This window comes from Sinocyclocheilus grahami, unplaced genomic scaffold (assembly GCF_001515645.1).
Source record: "Sinocyclocheilus grahami isolate Dianchi unplaced genomic scaffold, SAMN03320097.WGS_v1.1 scaffold101.1, whole genome shotgun sequence".
In the NCBI taxonomy this organism is placed as follows: domain Eukaryota; kingdom Metazoa; phylum Chordata; class Actinopteri; order Cypriniformes; family Cyprinidae; genus Sinocyclocheilus; species Sinocyclocheilus grahami.
The window spans coordinates 1,012,391-1,039,042 of record NW_015505280.1 but is presented as its reverse complement, the minus strand read 5'-3'; the positions used below and the strand labels follow the sequence as shown (position 1 = coordinate 1,039,042).

Sequence of the window (26,652 nt, the reverse complement as noted above, 5' to 3'; positions counted from 1 at the left end):
AAGAGGGGGGGGGGGGGGGGGGGGGGTATAGGAGGAAGAAAACAGGAAGATCTGGAACGAAATTAAAATTAAGAAGGTAAGCGATCCTATTTTTGGTTCTATTCTCACAACATCCCCCATTCAGATGGTAAATACACCGAAGCCTTCTATTGCAGAGAACAGTCGTCTTGTTTAGAAATAAATAGGCCAAACAATAGATTTGAAATGCCTGTCTGCAGTTGAGGGGCTGTTTTCTTCTGCTTGCTTTATGACGTTTTATTACATAGAAAGCCGTTTAAATGACTGCTCTTTTTCTTAGACCAATTACAGGAGATATCTGAGACAACAGCATGAGAGCGATGCAATAAAGCCTAAAACACAAATACGCAAACACGCACTTACTCACACACACACACACAAATCCCCACATCCACAAGCACCACCGCCACCAATCACAGCCCTGACGCCAGGACATCAATTCTCACAAGTCGCAGAAAATTACCATGCATGAATGCAAAAAAGCCTGATCAGGAGTAATTAACACGGCTTCATATGCAAATTTTATTAATGCAGAACTACAAAGTCATTATGCAAATGCAACTTTCGTCAAGCCTCTTGACAAATATTCAGAGCTCCAGCCAGAGAACAGGTTTTTCTCTCTCTCTCTCTCGCTCTCGCTCTCGGTCTTTTTTCCAAGGCACAGAGAATGTATAACAAGTATCTTAAGTTATTTCGAACTTGGGAAATCTTTTTTTATATTCTTATGGAAGTTTAAATCTTAGCAGTAAGGCGATGATGGCCAGACATCCGCAATTAAAAATCTGGCTCTTGATAATGACTGTTTGGCTTTGGAGCGAGGTAATGAACCTGTAATTCTGGGGGAAGCGTGGGGAGGGGGGGGGTGCGAATATGAATATGCATGAGGCTCACTGCCTTTGATGATTAAAGAAAATTTTAATATTTAAATGAGTGCATGCAAAGTGATTAACTGAAAAAAGCAACGAGGCAAAAATCTGAAAAGGATTTCAAGATGCTGAAAGAACATGGATGCAGCTTTCCTTTTTTATGGTCTATTAATGACTAAAACTGTTTTCTCTCGTTCTTTCACTCTCTCTCTCTCTCTCTCTCTCTCTCTCGTTCTCGGCTTCTCACTCCTCCTGGCTTTTCCTGTTCTTGCCGCTGCTGGACACGACCCAAATGCAAGGATTTGGAAGGCATTTCAAAAGCTAAGTAAAGGTAGCACTTTCCTGAATTTTGAAGTAGTGGATTAAACACACAGGAGGGAAGAAATTAAAGTCTGGTTCACCAAAGGGAACGGCTTTAGCAGCATGTAAGGCCATGTCATAACTACGGAGGACAGTTTGACATGAGCTGCAGAGGGCCACATAACCAACTGCCGATTAACAGAGATATTGCTAAAATCAAATACGTCTACTTTACATGATGGCCAGGAAGCTAATAGCTCTAAACATATAAATCAAATTGATTTTGCCAGCTTGATTACATTTCGCAGTAATGTAAAAATGCAAATTATTTCAAATGCAACAGCTTAGCATGTTAAGTCAGTAAATAAACTATTAATGCAAATTTGAATGTTAATCTTAAGTGTTAATAACTTTAAAAAGTGCAATGGTACATCTAGTCTAGGAAAACATAAAAAAAATCCCTGCTTGTTTTCTTGGACAATCCAAAAAACCTCAATGCCACATTCAAAATACTATCCAGACTGCAAACTTGAAATGCACATATACGGGGAAAAAAGCAAAATGCTGCATTATACATCTGAACGTAGGCAATGACTAATGTGGCTAATGCAGACATTTAAAAAGTGAGGCAAAAAAATGGGAAAACTAGACAAAAGTGGGAAATTATCACTTCAAAACGGCCGCTTAGTCTGACTTTAGGCTTAACTGAAACAACTGAAAGGGAATAAAACAAGAAGACCAGCAAGAGAACTGTGTCTGGGGCAACATATTAAATCAAACACATCTATCTGTGCACATTGATTCAGGCATAGCCTCTGCACTAGGACAGGTCATCCTCCTGCCAAGCCTTTGTGAATCTTAATTGAAAAAATGGCATGTGTGTCATATTATGGAATGTTTCGATATCTCTGCGCCTGTGTTGTGTCATTATTTATTGAAGAGCCCTCCCAGTGTATATGTTGATGAGAGAGAGACATGTATCTGAGAGAGAGACATGTACTCTCAATTGAGATGTTCTGCGGAGCGAGGGAGGATCCAAATATCTGTTTATTCTGGGCTGTGCATGTTCATCTCTGCTGGGCAGAAAATAAGAAAAATATACCATCTTCTGATGTACTCAAAATTCAGTCTGCTTTATAACAATGTAAAACATCTAATGGGCAGTGCATGTTCTGTCATTTCCCCTCTGTAAATATTGAATTTAGACATTACATCAGAGAAAATGTCAACTGCACATGCAAGGTAGACTAAACCATGCTAGTTGGTGAAACCTACATAGTCAACTTAATGCCTTTAATAAATGCTAACATTCAAAATAAAGCACATCATGCATAGTTACAAAGCTGGCAAACCGTGCTGGCACCGCACCACTGCAAACAAAAACTCTGAGACAAATCTTTCTGGGCAAAACCTCAAAAATAGGTAGGAAGTGAGGGCACGTAACAGGAACCGGCTGGCCAGGCTCAGTATCACTGTAGCCAGGACCGGATCGTTCTCCAGAGCATTAAAAGCTCTGAAATTAGAGATACACCACAATCTCACTATTGAGATACAAAACCCACATTTTATCACTCAGAAATCAAATATGAAGTACACTGCAAATGTTTTACAGTGTGCTCCATAAATAGAACATAATCAATTTGCATATTTGAATAACTAAACATGCACTCAATATTTTAATGTTGTACTTTATTGCATTGTGCTAAAGTTTTCAGTTTCCAAAGCAGAGATGTGCACAGTCAGCTATGATTCATTTATTCTGCAAGCAAAAGTGTCTATTAAAATAATCTAATAATGTGATTTTATTCAGTGGGTCATGTGATCTCAACATGGCGGCCCCCATGAGGTGAACTGTAAAATAAATCTTTCATTTTATACTACTAAGACTGGGGTCTGTTTTAGACATATTTTGAAGTACTGTTCATTCCTTTAAGTTTTAAATGAAGTAAAAATAAATAAATACTTTTTTTTTTTAAAAAGACTAAGTGCACATTTAATTACCATTTACAATGAATCTGTGACCATCCAATATGCTGACACTGAGGGTGACAGGCCCCAAACATCAAGCGTTTTGGCTCCTGATTAATCAATTTGCATTACACCTACAAACCGTTCTGGCACTAGACTCGAGATGACATTAATGGCAGGTGTGGGCTCTGAAGCAACAGGGGCCCAGCGGTGTGATCACTCTCAAGGTGAGGCAGGGTGAGAGAGGAAAGTTTTTGAGGTAAATTTCCTAATAAATATAGCATGTCTCATGAAATATTCACTGCAACGATCTGGTGAGCCAAGGGTCAGAAATAACTCCCCCTGTCGCAGCACTTGTTAGACGTGTAAAGCTGTGTGAGTGTGCTTAGACGGTGTGAGTGGAGAGAGAAATCGAGAGAGGGAGAGAGAGTGAAACACTGACAGAAACAGGGGCCAAAGACATGTCCACCATCCCACCACGTGGCCAGCTGGCGTTCCTATGGTGATAGAATGCGAGCTAACTGATGCAGCCTGCTGTAAGGTTTTAGATTGAACACTAATCCAATTGTACGGCATTTTTTAGTCACTTTTTTATTAACAAATGTAATAGTGATAATATATTTATATGTTTATTCCTTCCTCAATACAGATATTTTCCAAAACCCCTTAACTGCTAACATGCATTAACATTTCATCTTTATTTAATAATCTGTATTATCAAATTAATAAATCAAATGATCTTAAATATTTGTTTTAGATCATTTGAGAGTAACATTGATAGAATGTTCAGTGTATTTGCATACCGAATTTCGATTAGCCTTCCTTCTTATACCTATTTACATACAGAAATGTGATTAGCCTAAACATACCTAAATATAACTAAACATACCGAAAATATTTTTCACATGTCTTGAATGTCAGTCAACATAATATGACTAAATAAAACTAAAGAAAAAATTTAATAAAACTGAGGTAAATGATAATTTGAGTAACCAAATACCCTAATGCTCAAAAAAGGTCATGTTAGCACAGTACTGTAACCAAATATATCTGAACAAATCAAAACCCTTAAGGAAATGGTTGCTTCCTATTTGCCACTCTCATTTGCATACTGATATTTAAGGCAACCGCAAAGGCAACATCGGTTTGGAATGGTACATGGCTGCATCACCACACATGCACACCAAGAAGAGCTTGATTACAACCAACACCAAACACTCTGAGAAATAAGCCTCTATTTACACACTTTACTTTACACCACATCTGATTCGGTTTTCTTGAAAAACTAAAACACAGCCATCCCTGTTGGATGCTATAGAACACAAACAAACAGATGACAAACAGAGCTTGCCAAAACCTTCTTATCTTCCACCATCACACATGCATGTTTAAAATGTACAAATTTCGCATCTGATCACTTGTATGTCACATAAAGTCAGTGACTGAGGATTCAAAAGCATATTTCGAGAATTAAACATCAGTAGGCAAATAAAAGAGAGGAATAGTAAGCTCACATTTCCTAAAGAATTTTGATTATTCCAGCTGTATTTAGACATGAATGTATGTTAACTTGACCAGTTTAGACTGAGTCTACCTTAACCAAAAATGCCTATTCTAAGATTGTATGCATAATATTATCTCATAATTTAATTAAGGCATCCTCACAGCGAACATTTTCAGCACAATGCACCATGGTTCACAGAACCTCTATCTGAGATCTATAATTAAATAACAAGTAACATTAAATGCCTGGCCAGCTTCAGCAGGCTAAGTCATCTAGATGCATTAAAGGGTGGTAAATGTCTTATTTATTTGTTTATTTATGTATGCATTTCACATTTGGGCTGCTTAATGGTGCACAGTGGCAACAGCTAGCTATGTCGGCCATCTCAGGGCCCTATTTTTCAGTGCCACTGAACTGTTTTAACCTAGCTGTGCGAAGCCCTCCCAATGCCCCCAGCAGCAGCTCCTATTGCCTGAGGGTATGCAGAATGTCATATTTTATTTAATTAGGGCTATTAAATATAATTAAATTCTGCTGAAACTTAAGATGGCTAAGTGGCAATACAATACGGTGCTGAGCGAGCCTGTGTCCTGCTGATATTTATGCGAGAAATATTGAATTCAACCCTCAAGTGGTTCCTCTTCAATGGCTGTTCCATATTGTCATAGATAACGCTGACTTTTTCATACACACTAATAAAGAAAAAGCCACTGGGAGAATTATCGCTAAAAGCAATTTCAGTAATCAGAATACTTTATCACAGGGTCTTTTTCAACTGATTATAGGGTTTCCGGAGCAAAGCACACAATGTTTAGTTATCATCACGTCTCTAGAGAACAGTTACGTATATGTGACTTAATGAAGCTGCCGTTTAGTACCTTCACTCAGCCAAAAACCAAGAATCACTTGGATGATTTTCTTCCTAAAGGCTCGTAATATACGCAAGATATGAGTAGTGACATTGGGAATGTTAATTTCAGGAAGTAAGGCCTGAAATGATGCTCCTCAGGTTGAACTATTGGAGAATCGCATGTGAGAGGCCAAGAAGAGAGGGCTGATGTGATGGAGGTTGACGTGTAGGAATTGAGCGGTGGAGTTTAAGACCTGTCACAGCATTGCTCATGTGTCAAGGTTACACGGACCGTTTAATGAAAAGATCAAAATGCACTCTGGCCTAAAAAGATGTGAGGATCTGGAAGAGGAGGGAACTCTTGCGAAAATAATGTTGGTCTGATCAGAGTTAGCTTTTAGAATATTCCTCATCAACATCTCTCTCACTCTCTCCCGCATTCTCATGTATCTCTCATTTCTCCACTTGAAGCTGGCAGATGGATATATTATAGAAGAAGAAAAAAACAAATTCATGAAAAACTATCTGTGCTTTGCCTAGCAAGAGTACCACTGCTATTTTCCAGGCGGAGTGGCTGAATGTTTTTTTGCGTGTCATTTTCTGTTTCACGTCGAGAACAAATGGAACGGGAAAGGTTTAGCATAAAAGAATACTTTAACCTGCTGGGAGGCAATTATGAATACAAGGCAGCCTGTGAGTGTTTAGCCGCATGCTCAAGATTCAGTTTTCCTGAAAAACTAAAACACAACCATCCCTGTTGGATGCTGTAGAACACAAACAAACAGATGACAAACAGAGCTTGGCACAATCTTCTTTCCTTCCACCATCACACATGCATATTTAAAACGTACAAATTTTGCATCTGACCACTTATATGTCATAAAGTCAGTGACTGCGAATTCAAAAGCAGATTTGGAGAATTAAACATCCATAGGCAAAATAAAAGAGATGGAAGAGGAAGCTTACATTCCCTGAAGAATGTTGATTACTCCAGCTGTATTTAGACATGAATATGTAATAACTTGACCAGAGCCTGCCTTAACCAAAAACACCTATTCTAAGATTTTATGCGTAATATTATCTCATAATCCTTTTGTTTCAGGTTCATGAGATCATATTAAATTATTGCTCTTTAATTAATGCATCCTCACAGCGAACCTGCTCAGTACAATGCACCGTGGTTCATAGCACCTCTATCTGAGATCTATAATGAAATAACAAGTACCATTAAATGCCTGGCCAGCTTCAGCAGGATAAGCCATCTAGATGCATTAAGGGGTGGTAAATGTCTTATTTATTTGTTTATTTACGTATGTATTTCACATTTGGACTGCTTAATGGTGCACAGTGGCAACAGCCAGCTATGTCGGCCATCTCAGGGCCCTCTTTTTCAGTGCCACTGAACTGTTTTAACCTAGCTGTGCGAAGCCCTCCCAATGCCCCCAGCAGCAGCTCCTATTGCCTGAGGGTATGCAGAATGTCATATTTTATTTAATTAGGGCTATTAAATATAATTAAATTCTGCTGAAACTTAAGATGGCTAAGTGGCAATACAATACGGTGCCGAGCGAGCCTGTGTCCTGCTGATATTTATGCGAGAAATATTGAATTCAACCCTCAAGTGGTTCCTCTTCAATGGCTGTCCCGTATTGTCATAGATAACGTTGACTTTTTCATACACACTAATAAAGAATAAGCCACTGGGAGAATCATCGCTAAAAGCAATTTCTGTAATCAGAATACTTTATCACAAGGTCTTTTTCGACTGATTATAGGGTTTCCGGAGCAAAGCACACAATGTTTAGTTATCATCACGTCTCTAGAGAACAGTTACGTATATGTGACTTAATGAAGCTGCCGTTTAGTACCTTCACTCAGCCAAAAACCAAGAATCACTTGGATGATTTTCTTCCTAAAGGCTCGTAATATACGCAAGATATGAGTAGTGACATTGGGAATGTTAATTTCAGGAAGTAAGGCCTGAAATGATGCTCCTCAGGTTGAACTATTGGAGAATCGCATGTGAGAGGCCAAGAAGAGAGGGCTGATGTGATGGAGGTTGACGTGTAGGAATTGAGCGGTGGAGTTTAAGACCTGTCACAGCATTGCTCATGTGTCAAGGTTACACGGACCGTTTAATGAAAAGATCAAAATGCACTCTGGCCTAAAAAGATGTGAGGATCTGGAAGAGGAGGGAACTCTTGCGAAAATAATGTTGGTCTGATCAGAGTTAGCTTTTAGAATATTCCTCATCAACATCTCTCTCACTCTCTCCCGCATTCTCATGTATCTCTCATTTCTCCACTTGAAGCTGGCAGATGGATATATTATAGAAGAAGAAAAAAACAAATTCATGAAAAACTATCTGTGCTTTGCCTAGCAAGAGTACCACTGCTATTTTCCAGGCGGAGTGGCTGAATGTTTTTTTGCGTGTCATTTTCTGTTTCACGTCGAGAACAAATGGAACGGGAAAGGTTTAGCATAAAAGAATACTTTAACCTGCTGGGAGGCAATTATGAATACAAGGCAGCCTGTGAGTGTTTAGCCGCATGCTCAAGCTGACATTCAAGCGTCTTAATCACTTTCAGAGGATGTTTCATCTGCCGTTATATTCTTCTCTGCGAACTGCCTCCCTCTCCAGCCCTGAATTAATGAAAGGTGTAAAATGTACTCTTGCTGACTGCAATATGATTTACAAAGGCAAATGTTCACATTTCATATGCCATTTTTCAAATTCTGAAGTTTAAATGAGAGCAAATCTACTTTTCGGTGTGGATCTTTTCACAAATGTGGATCAAAATAAAGAGAGGTTTAGTAATCTTTTATGGCATTGACTGAAATAACATTAATTGGACAATCTGATTCTATCACATATACATTTATACATATTTATATTAATTTGCACTAAAAGTAACATGAATAGTGGCCTTCTTCCATTTTATCCTTAAAAATACAAGCTAATGTTTTGTTTAACATTTACAAAATGAGGATTTTGTCAGGAACAAAAATTGAATATACTCAGAATAAGTAATTTAAAGGTTTACATCAACAAAAAAATTTATATATTTTTACAAAAAGATAAAAAAGAGCCAAAGGCGATACACAGCAAACATCCGACAATTGTCAATTTCAAGTGAAATTGACTCAAACTATAATCAATCTATAATATAATACATTCAAACTATATGAATGAAATTTGACTCTTGCTGACGTAAGCAACATATCATGACTGTCGTTTGTGCATAAAATGCCATAAATGTTTCCTTAGGGAAAGAAGTAAAAAAAGTCATCTTCATATTTTGTTACTACACTGTTCACCACTAATATGCAAGAAAATAACAGCTTAATTTACCAGTGATTAATTGTGCATTATTTTTTTTTAAAAAGGAAAATATATATATTATTATTAATTAGAATTATTAAAAGTAAATTAAATCTTTATATATTTTAACTATATATTGGTGCACTAAAACGTAAATTTTTTAACCCTGACATAAAGTTTTTTGTGTGTGGTTAGCAAAGCACACGGTTACCAGTCAGTCTTTAAAAAGAACAGTTTGCGCGTAACTTTGTGGACGCTTGCATCATATTTCACAAGTGACGCCAACACTCTCTCGGTGCGAGCTGCCAGCCAGTCAGTCAGTCTGGGAGTGAAGTCTGCCTGCATCATGTGAGGTACTGAGTAATTTAGCAGCAGCCTCATTATTACAGACATTTAAATACACGAGGCATTGTGGTGGCACGGAATAAATTGTCTCCGATGCCGCGGGTAACTTTCGCAAATAAGGATTGCGAGGCATTAAAAAACGCCGTTATTAAAAACCGAGGCAGTGTCATAAGCCGCTCCCCTGCGTTTCCCCCGGTAACTTTGTCCAACCTAGAATATTATTTTATGAGACCCATTTCCCAAGATCCCTCCGGGTTCTTTGTGAAGGACTTGACTGCACTGTTTTGTAAGATAACTGGGAGAGTTCTCTCCCTACAGCTGGACTAAACTAAACTGCCTCTTTACCCCTATTCAATAGCAAACTCACTCTTTTAATCCTACTCTATTTCTTTCTTTCTCTCCCTCTCTCTCTCTCTTTTAAGCATTTGAATTTTAATGAGCTTTTCACCTTTTAAGCAGATGGCTCAGGCTGGATTTTTCCATGAAAGTAGGGTGAGTTCTCTGTCACGTCTTGCACAATTTGTTTCAACTACCAGAGTCCTTCAGGGGGTTTTAGGGCTTTGAGTCAGTAATGTGATGTTTCACTTTGCACGGCGTAGGCTTTCCTAATGAAATCAGCTGAAGGAAAAACAATCTCTCTTGAGGCTCGCAGATGAGCGGTATCACAATCACTACAGGACGCCCAGAGTCCTACCGAGGTAAATGAGAGCGTGTCTCCCTTTGTCTGCAACTCTACAGGCTGTAAGTGTACATTTGTGCACATCAGTATTAGAGAACACACTGGCGTGAGAGAACATGTGAGTTCATTAGCGTCAGCTTCGAACGCCTGCTCAAAACTTTTCTGGAGAGAGTTTGACCTACCTGCCAGGCCACTTTCTAGCTTGGGGCAAATTCCTTTTGGAGGTGTCAACAGTCTCTCGTCCTCCTCTTCAGGTGTCACCTGGATTCCAATTTCGACCGGTTCCACCACTTTCCTCAGTTCTGCGCGGGGCGGCGAGGGGCTATTGCGGTCCATCATCTTGTCGTAGCAGCTGTGGCCGGTCGTCAAACCCTGACATTGCTTTTTCTTGTGCTCGATGAAGAGCATAATGTCCCCCAGTGGGAATGTTAGTTGGCACTGGCCACAGGTTAGGAGGTCGTGGTCGCCCAGGCCTGGAGGTAGAGGCCCAGGCATGCTGGGATCCAGCAGCGGGTGAGGGTGAGAGTGGAGATCAGCCACGGCCAGTCTCGCATCCACATGATCAGCTTCCGCTATAGGGGAAAGCAAAAGAAATAAGCATTTTGAGATAATAGGAAATTCTTAATAAATGCTTAATAAATGCTCAACAAATTAAAAAAAAAATTATTTAAACTTAATAACTCACTCTGCTTCTGAAATGAGTTTTATTTCTGGTGATGCAACCAAGGCCATGTTGGGGAGGAACAATATCATCCAATAATAACACAGAATAATATCATAACCCGATTTCACAGTCCTGATAATTAAAGTGAAGTCCCGCCCTGAATTATTTTCCACATAATATTCTGTTTCAATCTGAAATACGTCACTTCATGCATTTAGTTTCATTCAGATACATCAATACAATACAATAAAATTCTAGCCTCTTGGGTGAGTAAAATTATCATTTAATAATATTAAAACTAAATATTTTTGTTTCACTCTGAAATATATATCTTCATGCAAATTAAATGTTTACAATTGTTTAACTCATAAATTGTCACTGTATCTGTATCAAAACCTGATAAATAAAATCAAGTCTCACTCTAAATTATTTCCTGCTTAATATTCTGTTTCACTCGGAAATACACTAATCACTTTATGCAAATTAAATGCATTAACAAATGTGGATTCATCTTTAACTCATAATTTGCCACTGTATTTACATCTATTCACGCATCCCTAACCGCCTTCACACACTAATTCATAAAAAAAAAACTGACTTAAACATATCAGTGAGGGAAATTGAAATGCAATACAAATGGCATGGAACTTGAGACATAATCACACATTTTCTAAGAGTTCAGGGTCAGGTCATTTAGCATTTAGTTATTTGGCAGCTTGTTAAATAAGGGAAATGAATGTTGGGGCCCGTTAAGCATTCACCTATGTCCCATGACAGTCCCACTAAACTTTGAGAGCAGAAAATAAAGGCAGACTTAAATTTAATCATCCCAGCGGCCACACACGAGGCACCTCGCTCTAGTTCAGCGTGTTCTGTCCTGAAACCAGCCACCTCTTGATAAACATCCATATGTACAGCCGAGACCAAACAGAAAGGCACTGTTATTAATACACAGTACAGTACTTGTGAAGTTGAGAATGAGACTACCAGACCTGAAACAGAAAGTCTGAAGGGAGAAGAAAAAAAAAGCAAGAAGCAAGGAGGGAGGAGGGAGGGCTCCGTTTTTGGCTGTGAGAGATATTTGCACAGCCATGAGAGCAAGAGGCCCTGCAGATCTTCTGGTTGATTCCGTCACCTAGATAAACAGCGCGGAGGAGCGGGCGCTCAAACCACAGAGTTTGCCGGACAACCTCGGTCCCTCGGTCCCTCTGCCTCCATTTTGAAATTACAGCCTCACCTTTCAGCACGCGGCCACAATCGGCCCTTTGTAGCCCAATGCCGAGTGCAAGAGCAGTTTTATCAAAGACAGTAGAGGCCTTTGACAAAGCCTCCTCGGGACCCCCTGACAGACAGCTCTGTTGATGTTACATTTGACAGCTTATCCTTGCGCCGTACTAATCATAAGATCTAGACAAACACTTCTCTGACTGCCACTTTACACTCTTCAGCTTCCTGTCACTGCTTTCATGCTCTCTCTACTCAACACACTGCATGATTTGGGTGAAAGCAGGAAAAAAAGAAGAAAAACACTACCATAGCAACACTTAGAGCCACACAGCGAGCAGGTGCGGATTTTTGAAGTGCACATAAATCTGGGAGAAGAATGAAGGGAGGAATTCTCAAATTGTCAGAGCCTACAGGACAAATGTGGGATGTTTTTAAAGAAACAACAACCCTGTTGAACAACCCATGAAAGCACAAATTAAAATTAATTTATTAGACAGTTTTAATTTTAAAATTTGGCCTGTGCACTTTACACACTTTTCACCAATATGAGGCCTAAAATCCTCTTTGAGAAATGAGAAGAGACAGACGGCGATAGAGATAAAGATGGAGGAACGGACCACACTGCTCACACAACACAGGTAGCCCTGTTTACATCTCCCAGAGGAACTGGCTAACCACTAATTTTCGATGATAAATTACGAGCAGCCTGTGCATCCATCTGCAATTTGTCCACGGTCCAAATTATGAATGCGGACAGATTTGTAATGTCAAGCTCAGAATGCAGCTTTGAAGACGAAACCACTAAACCCCCTCTTATCTTTATTTCAGACGATACGTACTACATTAGAGCAACTTTAGATGTGCATCCTGTTAAACAACAGCATCTAAAGACTTTGCAATAATATCAAGAAAGCATTTCAATTAAAAAAGGCATTACTATATATATAACATCTGCACACACATGGCACTGTTTTCAGATTTTGCACTATAATGAAGGAAATAACTGAAGATGACTATAGTAGTTGAACCCCCCTCAAAACAAGCCCCCCCAACTCAGACATATAGGAGTTGAGCACAGACAATATCAGACCATCTGTGCATTAGATCAGTCTGCATGTAAATAAAGAGAAAGGCCTGCACAGAGATTCATCAACCTATGCAATACACTGCATTAAAAATGAGACTGTGGCTATATTATAGTTACTTACTTCAAATAAATAATTTTGTTATTTAAATTTTTATATTTATTTATTTATTTTGAATCACAGACATATACAGTATATATAATAATATCTATAATAAAAAAACATTTTTTTGAGAAGTGAGAAGCTTTTGTGAGAAAACTTCTTCATTTTAATAATAATAATTTAATAATAATAATTTATGCATTTAGCAGACGCTTTTATCCAAAATGACTTTTCAGTGCATTCAGGCTATACATTTTTTACCAGTATGTATAATTTACATAATAATGTTCCTTTATTTTAAATGTAATGCTTAAAATAAAATTACGCTTTAAATAATTTTAAATGTGAGGACTCTACTGTAAATAATTATCTCTAGGGAAGGTCTCAACATAAACTGTTTTACATATATCTGTAACTGTACTTGCACCTGTGAGCACATGCAAAAAAAAGCATATGCATTTGGACCAATAAATGAAGACTGCAGTCTTGCTTGCAGGCATTTACATGAGCAATATGCGTGCATGTTTGTGTGTCACGCATTTGTGCATCCTGGGAAGCTGCACCAGCAGAGATGCGTGCGCGCGCGCACACACACACACACACACACACACAAATACACAAACAAACACTACTACAAGAAGAAGTATTTTTCAAATGATTTAAAAGTTCAAAAAGACAACATGAACCACAGAGCATATTTTGACATTTGTAATAGATAAACAGCTATAATTCGCCAAACAGGTAATGAGTTGTACAATAAAATAAAAAAATAAGTTATAAGCCGTTATAAGCCGTTATAAGCTCTCAAACTGCGTAACAGGCCTCTCTGTACTGTGGGAGAGAATTTGAGGTGCGCTAGAGGAAAGCGTTAGTTTAATGTGTCATAGGTCTAGCACAGACCTGAATCAAAGTGACAGCTGGAGAAAAAACCCAGAGTGGTAAAGAAACGTGCACAGCTGAAATGTTCTCTCTCCCTCTGTCCCCTTCTTTGCTCTGTCTGTGCCAACCACAGGAAACACGCTGCTTGCAAGCAATGCCACTAGTACGCACTTCAAAAGAAGGGACCCCCGTACACACAAACACACACACCAGGTGTTGTAATCATGTAAACATACGGCAGAGTCTTAGACTTGCCCATAGAGTCTGAACTAATCCATAGGTGAGTTAAACACTTCTAGATGTCAATTATTCAACCTCATGGCATTCAAAACCTTTATGAAGTTTTTCCATGTAGAATGTCTAAGCAGCTTTTTTTCAGTAGAATAAGAGAGAATAATGACTTAAATTCAGTTGAAGACTGAATACATGGACAACTATCATGGTGCTTCTGTGGAAAAGAGCAGCTCAGACATTCTTCCAAATGTCTCTTTTTTGCTTTCCACAGAAAAAAAAAAAGTCATACAGGTTTGGAAAGATTAGAGGATAAATAAATGACAGAATTTTCATTTTTAGGAGATCTTTTCTTTTAAATATCTCTCTGGAAGGTATGAGATTGAACTACGCAGGCCCGATCCGATGGTGTACGTTTCCTGCTCTCGGCAAACAGGTGAGAGTCTGCAATTCCTCACAGTCACACACACTCACACTCTCACACACACTCTCATCCACCAGTGATAACAATGCTGTCACCAAGGTAACATAACAGCTCATGATTTTCTCTGATCCCTCAACAAATACTCCATATAATTCTATCAGGGCCACCGAAATGTCAAATGTTATTTGTCTTTATCAAGCACTCTCTGGCAGCCAGAGAGAAAGACAGTGACGGACAGTGGAAGTAAGAAAGCCTGAATAATATTTATAGCGGGCTAAAAAATGATGATATGAAATGAAATCTCGACTTTGGATAAAATGCACACTTACTATTATACCTCTATTTCATTTTTGAATGAAAATAAATTATTATTATTTTATTTATGCACATTATTTTTCATGCACATGCTACCTTAACATCCTGAAATCAGTAAAACATGGTAATGTCAAAAATAAGCCTCATTAATCTAAGAAAGCTACATGTATAAGACTCAGAATGAATGGGATTTCAGTAAAACATAAAACTAAAAAAAAGACATGGCTTCCAAAAACGAAGGCACACAAGGCATGTCTTAACACAGTTTTGGATTTATCCTTTTCCATTCTGGATTTACACACCATTGTTCAGGGGCCCTCTGACTCATACTTAACGGAGTCTTTTTGTTTGTGAGGAACCAAATTGCTGTTGACAGGTATTTGGCTGATCACGGTACAGTCTGGCTTTCCCTCCAAAACACACAAAGGTCTGCGAGTTACGTAACAGCGCTTTAGCAGCCCCGCGTTAACGTACCTTTCATCCTTGGACTGTCACCCTGAAAACCCCACCATTAACGCTCAGTGCTATTTGGCTCACAGGTGAACAGTTGAGACTTTCCGTAGTGATACCAGAATGAAAAGTCAGAGTCAAAAAGGTTTTGGAGGGTTTTTTTAGCCATTGCAACTGTTAGGGCCTAATTAGACAACACACCATTTGACGGATTTCATATTGTTTTTTACTGGGTCCATAAATTTTCCTATTTAAATCTTGAAAGACTTTATAATGCTGTCCAGATATAAAGATTTACCATGTGCCAATTAAAGCCATTCATAGAACTGTGTGTGTGGAGGGGAGAGCGTGCTGAAAATGAAAGCCAGGGAAAGGGCCTAATCAAACAATAAAAGCTCTGCTTTACTGTTTGTGCATTATTTTCCTGTTTCCCATCAACCCGAGCCACACAAGAGCAGAAGCAGTGGGTGGGGGCTTCGCTAGTCGTGCTGCTACGTACACAAATCTCACCACTCCACCCCACAAACTCCAATTCTGAAATACCCATCCTGAGCCGCCCGCTACCCAAGCACAAAACATAGATGCAGGCATGCTGAGTAGGACAGGCTGGATTTGGGTTGAGCCTTCCACTCAGATGGCACGCAAACAAACAAACACACAAACAGGTTGGCAAAAGTTAACGACAGCCGTCTTTCTAGTCAATTCACGTTCACAAAAGGCCTGTGTAACACATGCACATGTAGCAACAGCACTTACAGGAATCTATCAGGAATTAATCAGTCTGTGCAAGAGGCCCTGCAGATCTTCTGGTTGATTCCGTCACCTAGATAAACAGCGCGGAGGAGCGGGCGCTCAAACCACAGAGTTTGCCGGACAACCTCGGTCCCTCGGTCCCTCTGCCTCCATTTTGAAATTACAGCCTCACCTTTCAGCACGCGGCCACAATCGGCCCTTTGTAGCCCAATGCCGAGTGCAAGAGCAGTTTTATCAAAGACAGTAGAGGCCCTTGACAAAGCCCCCTCGGGACCCCCTGACAGACAGCTCTGTTGATGTTACATTTGACAGCTTATCCTTGCGCCGTACTAATCATAAGATCTAGACAAACACTTCTCTGACTGCCACTTTACACTCTTCAGCTTCCTGTCACTGCTTTCATGCTCTCTCTACTCAACACACTGCATGATTTGGGTGAAAGCAGGAAAAAAAGAAGAAAAACACTACCATAGCAACACTTAGAGCCACACAGCGAGCAGGTGCGGATTTTTGAAGTGCACATAAATCTGGGAGAAGAATGAAGGGAGGAATTCTCAAATTGTCAGAGCCTACAGGACAAATGTGGGATGTTTTTAAAGAAACAACAACCCTGTTGAACAACCCATGAAAGCACAAATTAAAATTAATTTATTAGACAGTTTTAATTTTAAAATTTGGCCTGTGCACTTTACACACTTTTCACCAATATGAGGCCTAAAATCCTCTTTGAGAAATGAGAAGAGACAGACGGCGATAGAGATAAAGATGGAGGAACGGACCACACTGCTCACACAACACAGGTAGCCCTGTTTACATCTCCCAGAGGAACTGGCTAACCACTAATTTTCGATGATAAATTACGAGCAGCCTGTGCATCCATCTGCAATTTGTCCACGGTCCAAATTATGAATGCGGACAGATTTGTAATGTCAAGCTCAGAATGCAGCTTTGAAGACGAAACCACTAAACCCCCTCTTATCTTTATTTCAGACGATACGTACTACATTAGAGCAACTTTAGATGTGCATCCTGTTAAACAACAGCATCTAAAGACTTTGCAATAATATCAAGAAAGCATTTCAATTAAAAAAGGCATTACTATATATATAACATCTGCACACACATGGCACTGTTTTCAGATTTTGCACTATAATGAAGGAAATAACTGAAGATGACTATAGTAGTTGAACCCCCCTCAAAACAAGCCCCCCCAACTCAGACATATAGGAGTTGAGCACAGACAATATCAGACCATCTGTGCATTAGATCAGTCTGCATGTAAATAAAGAGAAAGGCCTGCACAGAGATTCATCAACCTATGCAATACACTGCATTAAAAATGAGACTGTGGCTATATTATAGTTACTTACTTCAAATAAATAATTTTGTTATTTAAATTTTTATATTTATTTATTTATTTTGAATCACAGACATATACAGTATATATAATAATATCTATAATAAAAAAAACATTTTTTTGAGAAGTGAGAAGCTTTTGTGAGAAAACTTCTTCATTTTAATAATAATAATTTAATAATAATAATTTATGCATTTAGCAGACGCTTTTATCCAAAATGACTTTTCAGTGCATTCAGGCTATACATTTTTTACCAGTATGTATAATTTACATAATAATGTTCCTTTATTTTAAATGTAATGCTTAAAATAAAATTACGCTTTAAATAATTTTAAATGTGAGGACTCTACTGTAAATAATTATCTCTAGGGAAGGTCTCAACATAAACTGTTTTACATATATCTGTAACTGTACTTGCACCTGTGAGCACATGCAAAAAAAAGCATATGCATTTGGACCAATAAATGAAGACTGCAGTCTTGCTTGCAGGCATTTACATGAGCAATATGCGTGCATGTTTGTGTGTCACGCATTTGTGCATCCTGGGAAGCTGCACCAGCAGAGATGCGTGCGCGCGCGCACACACACACACACACACACACACAAATACACAAACAAACACTACTACAAGAAGAAGTATTTTTCAAATGATTTAAAAGTTCAAAAAGACAACATGAACCACAGAGCATATTTTGACATTTGTAATAGATAAACAGCTATAATTCGCCAAACAGGTAATGAGTTGTACAATAAAATAAAAAAATAAGTTATAAGCCGTTATAAGCCGTTATAAGCTCTCAAACTGCGTAACAGGCCTCTCTGTACTGTGGGAGAGAATTTGAGGTGCGCTAGAGGAAAGCGTTAGTTTAATGTGTCATAGGTCTAGCACAGACCTGAATCAAAGTGACAGCTGGAGAAAAAACCCAGAGTGGTAAAGAAACGTGCACAGCTGAAATGTTCTCTCTCCCTCTGTCCCCTTCTTTGCTCTGTCTGTGCCAACCACAGGAAACACGCTGCTTGCAAGCAATGCCACTAGTACGCACTTCAAAAGAAGGGACCCCCGTACACACAAACACACACACCAGGTGTTGTAATCATGTAAACATACGGCAGAGTCTTAGACTTGCCCATAGAGTCTGAACTAATCCATAGGTGAGTTAAACACTTCTAGATGTCAATTATTCAACCTCATGGCATTCAAAACCTTTATGAAGTTTTTCCATGTAGAATGTCTAAGCAGCTTTTTTTCAGTAGAATAAGAGAGAATAATGACTTAAATTCAGTTGAAGACTGAATACATGGACAACTATCATGGTGCTTCTGTGGAAAAGAGCAGCTCAGACATTCTTCCAAATGTCTCTTTTTTGCTTTCCACAGAAAAAAAAAAAGTCATACAGGTTTGGAAAGATTAGAGGATAAATAAATGACAGAATTTTCATTTTTAGGAGATCTTTTCTTTTAAATATCTCTCTGGAAGGTATGAGATTGAACTACGCAGGCCCGATCCGATGGTGTACGTTTCCTGCTCTCGGCAAACAGGTGAGAGTCTGCAATTCCTCACAGTCACACACACTCACACTCTCACACACACACTCTCATCCACCAGCGATAAGAATGCTGTCACCAAGGTAACATTACAGCTCATGATTTTCTCTGATCCCTCAACAAATACTCCATATAATTCTATCAGGGCCACCGAAATGTCAAATGTTATTTGTCTTTATCAAGCACTCTCTGGCAGCCAGAGAGAAAGACAGTGACGGACAGTGGAAGTAAGAAAGCCTGAATAATATTTATAGCGGGCTAAAAAATGATGATATGAAATGAAATCTCGACTTTGGATAAAATGCACACTTACTATTATACCTCTATTTCATTTTTGAATGAAAATAAATTATTATTATTTTATTTATGCACATTATTTTTCATGCACATGCTACCTTAACATCCTGAAATCAGTAAAACATGGTAATGTCAAAAATAAGCCTCATTAATCTAAGAAAGCTACATGTATAAGACTCAGAATGAATGGGATTTCAGTAAAACATAAAACTAAAAAAAAGACATGGCTTCCAAAAACGAAGGCACACAAGGCATGTCTTAACACAGTTTTGGATTTATCCTTTTCCATTCTGGATTTACACACCATTGTTCAGGGGCCCTCTGACTCATACTTAACGGAGTCTTTTTGTTTGTGAGGAACCAAATTGCTGTTGACAGGTATTTGGCTGATCACGGTACAGTCTGGCTTTCCCTCCAAAACACACAAAGGTCTGCGAGTTACGTAACAGCGCTTTAGCAGCCCCGCGTTAACGTACCTTTCATCCTTGGACTGTCACCCTGAAAACCCCACCATTAACGCTCAGTGCTATTTGGCTCACAGGTGAACAGTTGAGACTTTCCGTAGTGATACCAGAATGAAAAGTCAGAGTCAAAAAGGTTTTGGAGGGTTTTTTTAGCCATTGCAACTGTTAGGGCCTAATTAGACAACACACCATTTGACGGATTTCATATTGTTTTTTACTGGGTCCATAAATTTTCCTATTTAAATCTTGAAAGACTTTATAATGCTGTCCAGATATAAAGATTTACCATGTGCCAATTAAAGCCATTCATAGAACTGTGTGTGTGGAGGGGAGAGCGTGCTGAAAATGAAAGCCAGGGAAAGGGCCTAATCAAACAATAAAAGCTCTGCTTTACTGTTTGTGCATTATTTTCCTGTTTCCCATCAACCCGAGCCACACAAGAGCAGAAGCAGTGGGTGGGGGCTTCGCTAGTCGTGCTGCTACGTACACAAATCTCACCACTCCACCCCACAAACTCCAATTCTGAAATACCCATCCTGAGCCGCCCGCTACCCAAGCACAAAACATAGATGCAGGCATGCTGAGTAGGACAGGCTGGATTTGGGTTGAGCCTTCCACTCAGATGGCACGCAAACAAACAAACACACAAACAGGTTGGCAAAAGTTAACGACAGCCGTCTTTCTAGTCAATTCACGTTCACAAAAGGCCTGTGTAACACATGCACATGTAGCAACAGCACTTACAGGAATCTATCAGGAATTAATCAGTCTGTCATGAATCTGTAACCCACAGTCAAACGCACTGACGCTCAAACCGCAAACCTCCGCCTTGCGCTAGGCCTCTAGTTTTTTTCCTGTTTTCTCTTGCTTAAAAACTTATCTGCGACCTGTTTGTTCAGCTAAATATGTGACATAAAGCACTCTTCTACAAGGGACACCATCATGTTTTAGCTCTGTTAGCCTGAAGGCCTTTGCAAAATCCTGTGAAATAAAAACCAAAGCATCGTCTTGTATTTAGCTGAGCGCTTCTGTGCAGATGCAAAGGTTTTAAAACACTACTAAATGCGTGCTCAGTGGCGTGGCGGCGGTGTGCATGTGTGAGCGTAAAGCATGGCGCATGTGCAAATGAGGCTGTTAACAAGAAGAGAACAGGGATCATCGTGACACACGGCGGCGGTGGCGGAATTTTAAAAGCATGAACCCCGGCCACTGTGGTGGCGCTAGGCCATTGTTTAATTAAAAAAGGGAGGGAAATAGAAAATGAGTCGTCTTGCAGGTAAAAAGAGATTAACATGATGATGTCCACTGGGAGCCCATCTAAGCATCGCTAACCATTTATCGGCAAATCTCATCAGGGAGATATTACCTAATACTTTCACAAGGAATTATGGGTAGCTGAAACGACTAAATATCACCTGAAGCTTAGCATCTTTCTTTCTTTTTCCCTGCAAAGGTTTTGTTTCTAATGAAATAGCACCAAAAAGGCATGTGTATCACAATCATGGAGCTAGTAACACATTCCCACACAACACACTCATCTGATGCACAGGAAGCAGCAGAGCATTTCCATGCTCAGAGCTGGTCAGAACTCAGGCAGCTGTGGGACGTCAAACACTTCGCTATTACGAGTGTCTATGTCTCATAAATCAAGCCATGGAAAACTATGCCCACATTTGATGCCGTCCAAAGGATTCAGCTGCCTTGATGCATTTATACTGACAGACAGGCATAAACTTCTGTACATTTCATCAGTGACGGCTTTCTGTTGCTCTCTCACTCTCCCGCTCGTGGCGCAAACAAAAGCCACCTGAAACTGAAAGGAAGAGAGAATATGCAAGCGTATTAATCAAACGTGCCAGGCAGACATTTTGCCCATTGTTATGGGGAGAGTGTAAGCTCTGTAGAGGCTACCATTTTTTACATCACAGACTCAAATTTATTTATTTAGATGGCAAGAACAATAGGTCCTAAGTCAGAGGGGTCCACAAGTTCCAGAGCCACTTCATCATTCACTTTTTAAGTATACTTGGCAAAACGAACAAGGTGACGTTCAACCTAAATTTGTTTGTTTTGGTGTCATGCTTGATGCCCTATCTATATTTAAAGTTACACCTATCAAATACTTATTGCACATCTAAATGAGCACCGTGAAGCAATCCAGCTCTCACTGTAAATAATTTAATAAGTTCTTGAGTGCTAAAGACAAAGTTAAAAAAAGGAGAGAGAATGACAGAGCCTTCATGTTGTAAAACCAGCTGCTGCTGTGAGGCGTTGACAGTTTGCATCTGAGCATGTGTGTTAATGGCAGTATCGTTTGAAACATCTATGCCGAGTCGCCGGAAGCCGCAGCCCCCTATTTCACTCAACTTACCCATTTAAGTACATTTAGGAAATATGTTTTTACACTTTTCAGAACTGCCTTCCACCCCCTCTGGCAGACTTAGAGCTCCCCCTAGCAGGTCATGGCCAGCACACTCTGCACTGCAAATGTAACATGGCCCAATTCAGCACATAGAGAAAGTGAAATAAAAACAAGAATATTTGATTAAATGAACTGTAACATAAATAAATAAAATAAGCATTTAAATAGCAAGCTTAAACATATTTTCAGACCTGTTTAGTTTGACTTAAAATATGCCTTGTTTAATTCTAAACAAAACCCTGCTTATTTCATACATAAATAAGCAAACCTTTTACTAAAATAAAGAAATTAATTAAATGAATAAATCAAAGAAAAAATGGATTTCGGAAGACATTGAATCTGGATTTCACAAATGGAAGACATTGAATCTGGATTTCTGCAGCTGCACAACTCTCTTGTATTAACGCCTGTGTCTATATCCAAATTCACAGTGCTATCTTGACTTTTTTTTTTACTATAATCAAAAATGTTATTGTTTATATCTAAACAAGTATGATTGTGTTTGAATACAAGCTATTATCAGAAATTTAAATCTTTCAAATGTGATGGCATGAAGTCATGGATAAAAATGCATGTCCTAAAGTCATTCAAAGCAAAGTTCCGATAAAAACAGTTTCCTGTGCTGGCAGGTCTAATGTGAAACATGCATCTTAAGCAAGAGCTGATAATTTATGTTACAACTTCATAATTCCGCAGCTCACCAGAGAAAAATTACCTTCTCGCTGTCATCTGATTTCCTTCATTTGAAGACGACATCTGTTACCTCACTTTTAGGTTTATTTGAAAGCGCTACATTATAAAACACTCTGTGCAATGACATGAAAAACTGAACAGGTGTCAAAATCTCATTTAAATTCAGACAATTCAGTGACGACATGTTCAAATGAACAATCAGATGAATGCAAACATTTAGAAATTTGTCTGCAAATTATAGTAACTTGTAGAATGTTAAGGGTTTGGAAGGGTTCATAATTCTTACTAAAAATAAAAAATTATTGTTAAATACACTTCAGTCAATAGCATATAATGAAAATCCCAACATATGTAAAGAAAATGCAAAAATGCGCTAAACACTGTAACAGGTTGCATTTCACACAGAACTAATAAACCACTGGGTATATGCGTTTGAGTGGCATAATGTAGCACACAACCACAGCCTGCCCAACCATTAAAACTACTGATGTACAGCACTGCAAAGTTTGCAGATCGCTCACACAGAGAACACATAAATTAACATGTGGACGTAAACTACACACACACTTGAACAGACAAAAATTGCTCACTAACTTGAGGCTAATCCAGCTAAGACACCGTGGTTAACAAAAGCTAAATACCACAGAAGACATGCTGACGAGCAGACATGCACACACACACACCCTTGTTTACAGCTCCAAATATATTGTCAAAAATTAAACTTTGAGGTTGGGACCACACTACTTTTGACCTTGACATTTAAAGCAATATTTGACAATGTAACTATTACAGAGAAAAACCAGATATATCAACTGTCATCCACATTTTCCTGCTCCACAAGAAGCTATTTTACATAATCAGCCACATATCAAACGGAGTAAGAGTGAACAAGGGTCTTTGAGCTTGCACATTTGCACACACACACACACACACACACACACACACACACACACACACACACCAGCATGCATGAAGAGTTCATACGCTGCCTACTACAAACAAAAACACTCGTTACATCAAAATCATAGCCACAATCAGCATGTGATGAGAATTCTAAACTACGAGGAAAGAATGCACCCCTAAGCTCAGATGACTATCTGCCAGCACCTGGCCTACATGCCCTCTGCATAAAACCTACTAAGGCATGATTCGTTTGAGGAACCTCTCTGAAGCTTATATATTCATTCACCGGTGATGCAATGAACACCTTTCAATCTCTAGTTTCTAAGAAGGAGAAAGTCGACCACCTTCCTTTCTCTCTCTTTCTCACTGTGTGCATGTAAAAAAAAATACAAAAGCTTGATGTCTAAACTGGCGTCTGCTTTACTCTGTGAACGTCTGCATTTGTGTCCGTTTGTGAGTGTGTGTGTGTGTGTGAGAGAGAGAGAGAGAGAGAGAGAGAGAGAGAGAGAGAGAGAGAGAGAAAGAGAGAAAGAGAGAGAGAAAGCACTTAGGGAAAGTTCCTTGGTGTAACTGGAGCATTCTGAAATTTAAAGCCCAAATTAATAACCACAGCCATTGTACATGCAATGACTGATGGGACATGTGATAACTATAGCGACAGAAATTCAAAAAGGGCCATTTTCTACAAAACCAGAATGATTGTTTTACACACATATTGAACGGATGGCATTTATGCAATAAACACAATCGGTTTGCATACATGCACATGCTAGTGCACAATTAAATTGGAAAAATAAATATATAAATTACTGACATAATCGCATATGCAAACGACATACAAAAAGACCCATGCATGCCCTATGGCAAAGCTAGCTACATGCAATGCAAGCCAGATAATGTGCATTAAAAGCATGTCTATTCTCATTCGGTCATGAGTCATAGTCATAATTGTAAGTCGTAAGTCATATTTGTAAACTCAACAGTAAATTCAAACACACAATGCACAGGCATGCTAAATGTTTACAGTGTAACCGCGTACCTATGTGTATGTACAGTAACAGATTAAGCCATTAACGAAAGAATGGTGTATGTTAGTGTATATATGCAGAGCATACATGGCCCTAACCCTGCAACACAAAACAGATTTGGGTGGTATTACATCACTAGGCTCTGCTATAAATTATCTAGTTTCTGTAGACTACACTTAAGCATATAAAACTAAATTCAGGACAGATTTCATTGTCTTTTGAGTGATTAATTTTTTTTTTTTGATGCATTCTAGGAAAAATATACTGTTTTATGAACTGACTTGACTTTACTGTTTATACTGACTTATTTTCAGCAAATTATGTAAAAGTCTCTCAGAGAAAAATCTAAAAGGGAAATTATGTCAAGCAATAGAATATAACTGTTGGCTTTGAATATGCTTGTCAGGAAAAGTCTCTCGATTGAGTGTCTGCCTCACATTACCTACGCTTTACCGTCACAACCTCGGGGGCAAGGCTAAGTGTGAGAAACATTATTAGACCTATGCCTGCTTTGTTTCTTTGTACACTCATACTGATTTAGCAAAGTTCAGTTTTCTCAACAAAAATAAAAGCATAGTATAAAAGGATAAGTTGTGTAAGAAGCCAATTAAAAAAAAGTTTTCTCATTTAGTTTTACAGTAAAGTAAATCTAAGCATGCTTGACATTTGTATCACATAATTTGACATTAAGATGTCAATTTAATTTAAATAATTTCCCTTGCTCTGACACCTCTTTTCATTCAAGTGCACATCTAAGACTTAAAAGCACAAATGTTGCATAATTACAATCAATTTAACAAAATCTTTAAAAAAAATAAATAAATAAACAACCTCACTGCATCCGTGCAGCATGCGCTGCAAAAGTAAAACCTTAAACCGTTCCTGTGCTTGGTGGTTACAGGTAGCTGCTCACCTTGAGAACTACTACAAATATCTTGCAAAAAATGTGCAAAAGACTTTGGTTTAAAACGAAACATGATCCATAAAGTTGCATTGCATCAGGATTTGAAAAGACAGGCCTACAACTCAAGCATGCCACTTTTTGAAAGTAACAAAATAATCATAATGATAAATTAATTAATTAATAAAAGAACTAAAAAATATGTATTGCAAAAAATTATTTTAATAACCAAATACAGCCTAATATACAGGCCCAAATCGTATATGGATTAAAGTAGAGAAAATAAAAAAAACACAATATCTCACTCTAAATGTATTAAATTATGCTTTTAAATATTACAATAACATATACCTCACTTACCCTACACTTTAATTTAACAAAACTAAACTTACCTTGCTTGATTAATCACTGCAATTTAAAGTTTTTAATCTGATCTCCTGGCCTGCTAACAATGCTTACATGAATCAAACTATCTGATATTAAAATTAAACAACAGAATTTAAACAATACAGACTAAATCAAAGATTTGATTTTTAAGCAACTCCAGAAAATTGTTGTATTTAATTATTTGCATTCAGTTTCAACCAAATCACTTTTTAATTCTTTGAAGTCACACTAAGCTTATAAACATAACCGTTTGCTCAAAGCTGAAGCTATAAATATCTTAATAAAATTAATTTAACTGTTCTATTTTATTGCATTTGTAAAGATAAAGATTTATCGCATTTTAATTAAATCAGTTCATCACTAACACCACATAAACTCTCACACACAGATCGTTACTCCTATCACTGAAAAATGGCGATACTTGACCGAACAACCTCTTAAACACAAATAAGTAAAAGAAAAGATGGACTTACGTGTTATAATTTCTCTCTGCGACAAATGCTGAGGGTTTCCCTGCTTGCGACGGGACATTGCCCTGGCATTTACACTGGCATCGCCCAGAGACCCGCACAAGGAATAGTCGGCTCGCGCCTTCTGTCCTCTGTGTCCGTGGCGTGGGCTTCCCCCCCCCCCCCCCCCCCCCCCCCCCCAACTTTTCTCTGTCGCCGCACAA

General features: G+C 38.6%; 1 protein-coding gene across 1 annotated transcript in view; it reads right to left on the bottom strand.

The window, feature by feature from the left end:
• Window positions 1-26,652, bottom strand: part of LOC107588284 (B-cell lymphoma/leukemia 11B-like) — a 50,325-nt gene that overhangs the window by 23,479 nt on the left and 194 nt on the right. The window contains exons 2-3 of the mRNA XM_016276321.1: window positions 26,453-26,610; window positions 10,035-10,424 (exon numbers count right to left, since the gene is read on the bottom strand). Of these exons, the coding sequence (XP_016131807.1) occupies window positions 10,035-10,424; window positions 26,453-26,510 (448 nt within the window). The 5' untranslated portion in view covers window positions 26,511-26,610. The remainder of the gene's footprint in view (window positions 1-10,034; window positions 10,425-26,452; window positions 26,611-26,652) is intronic.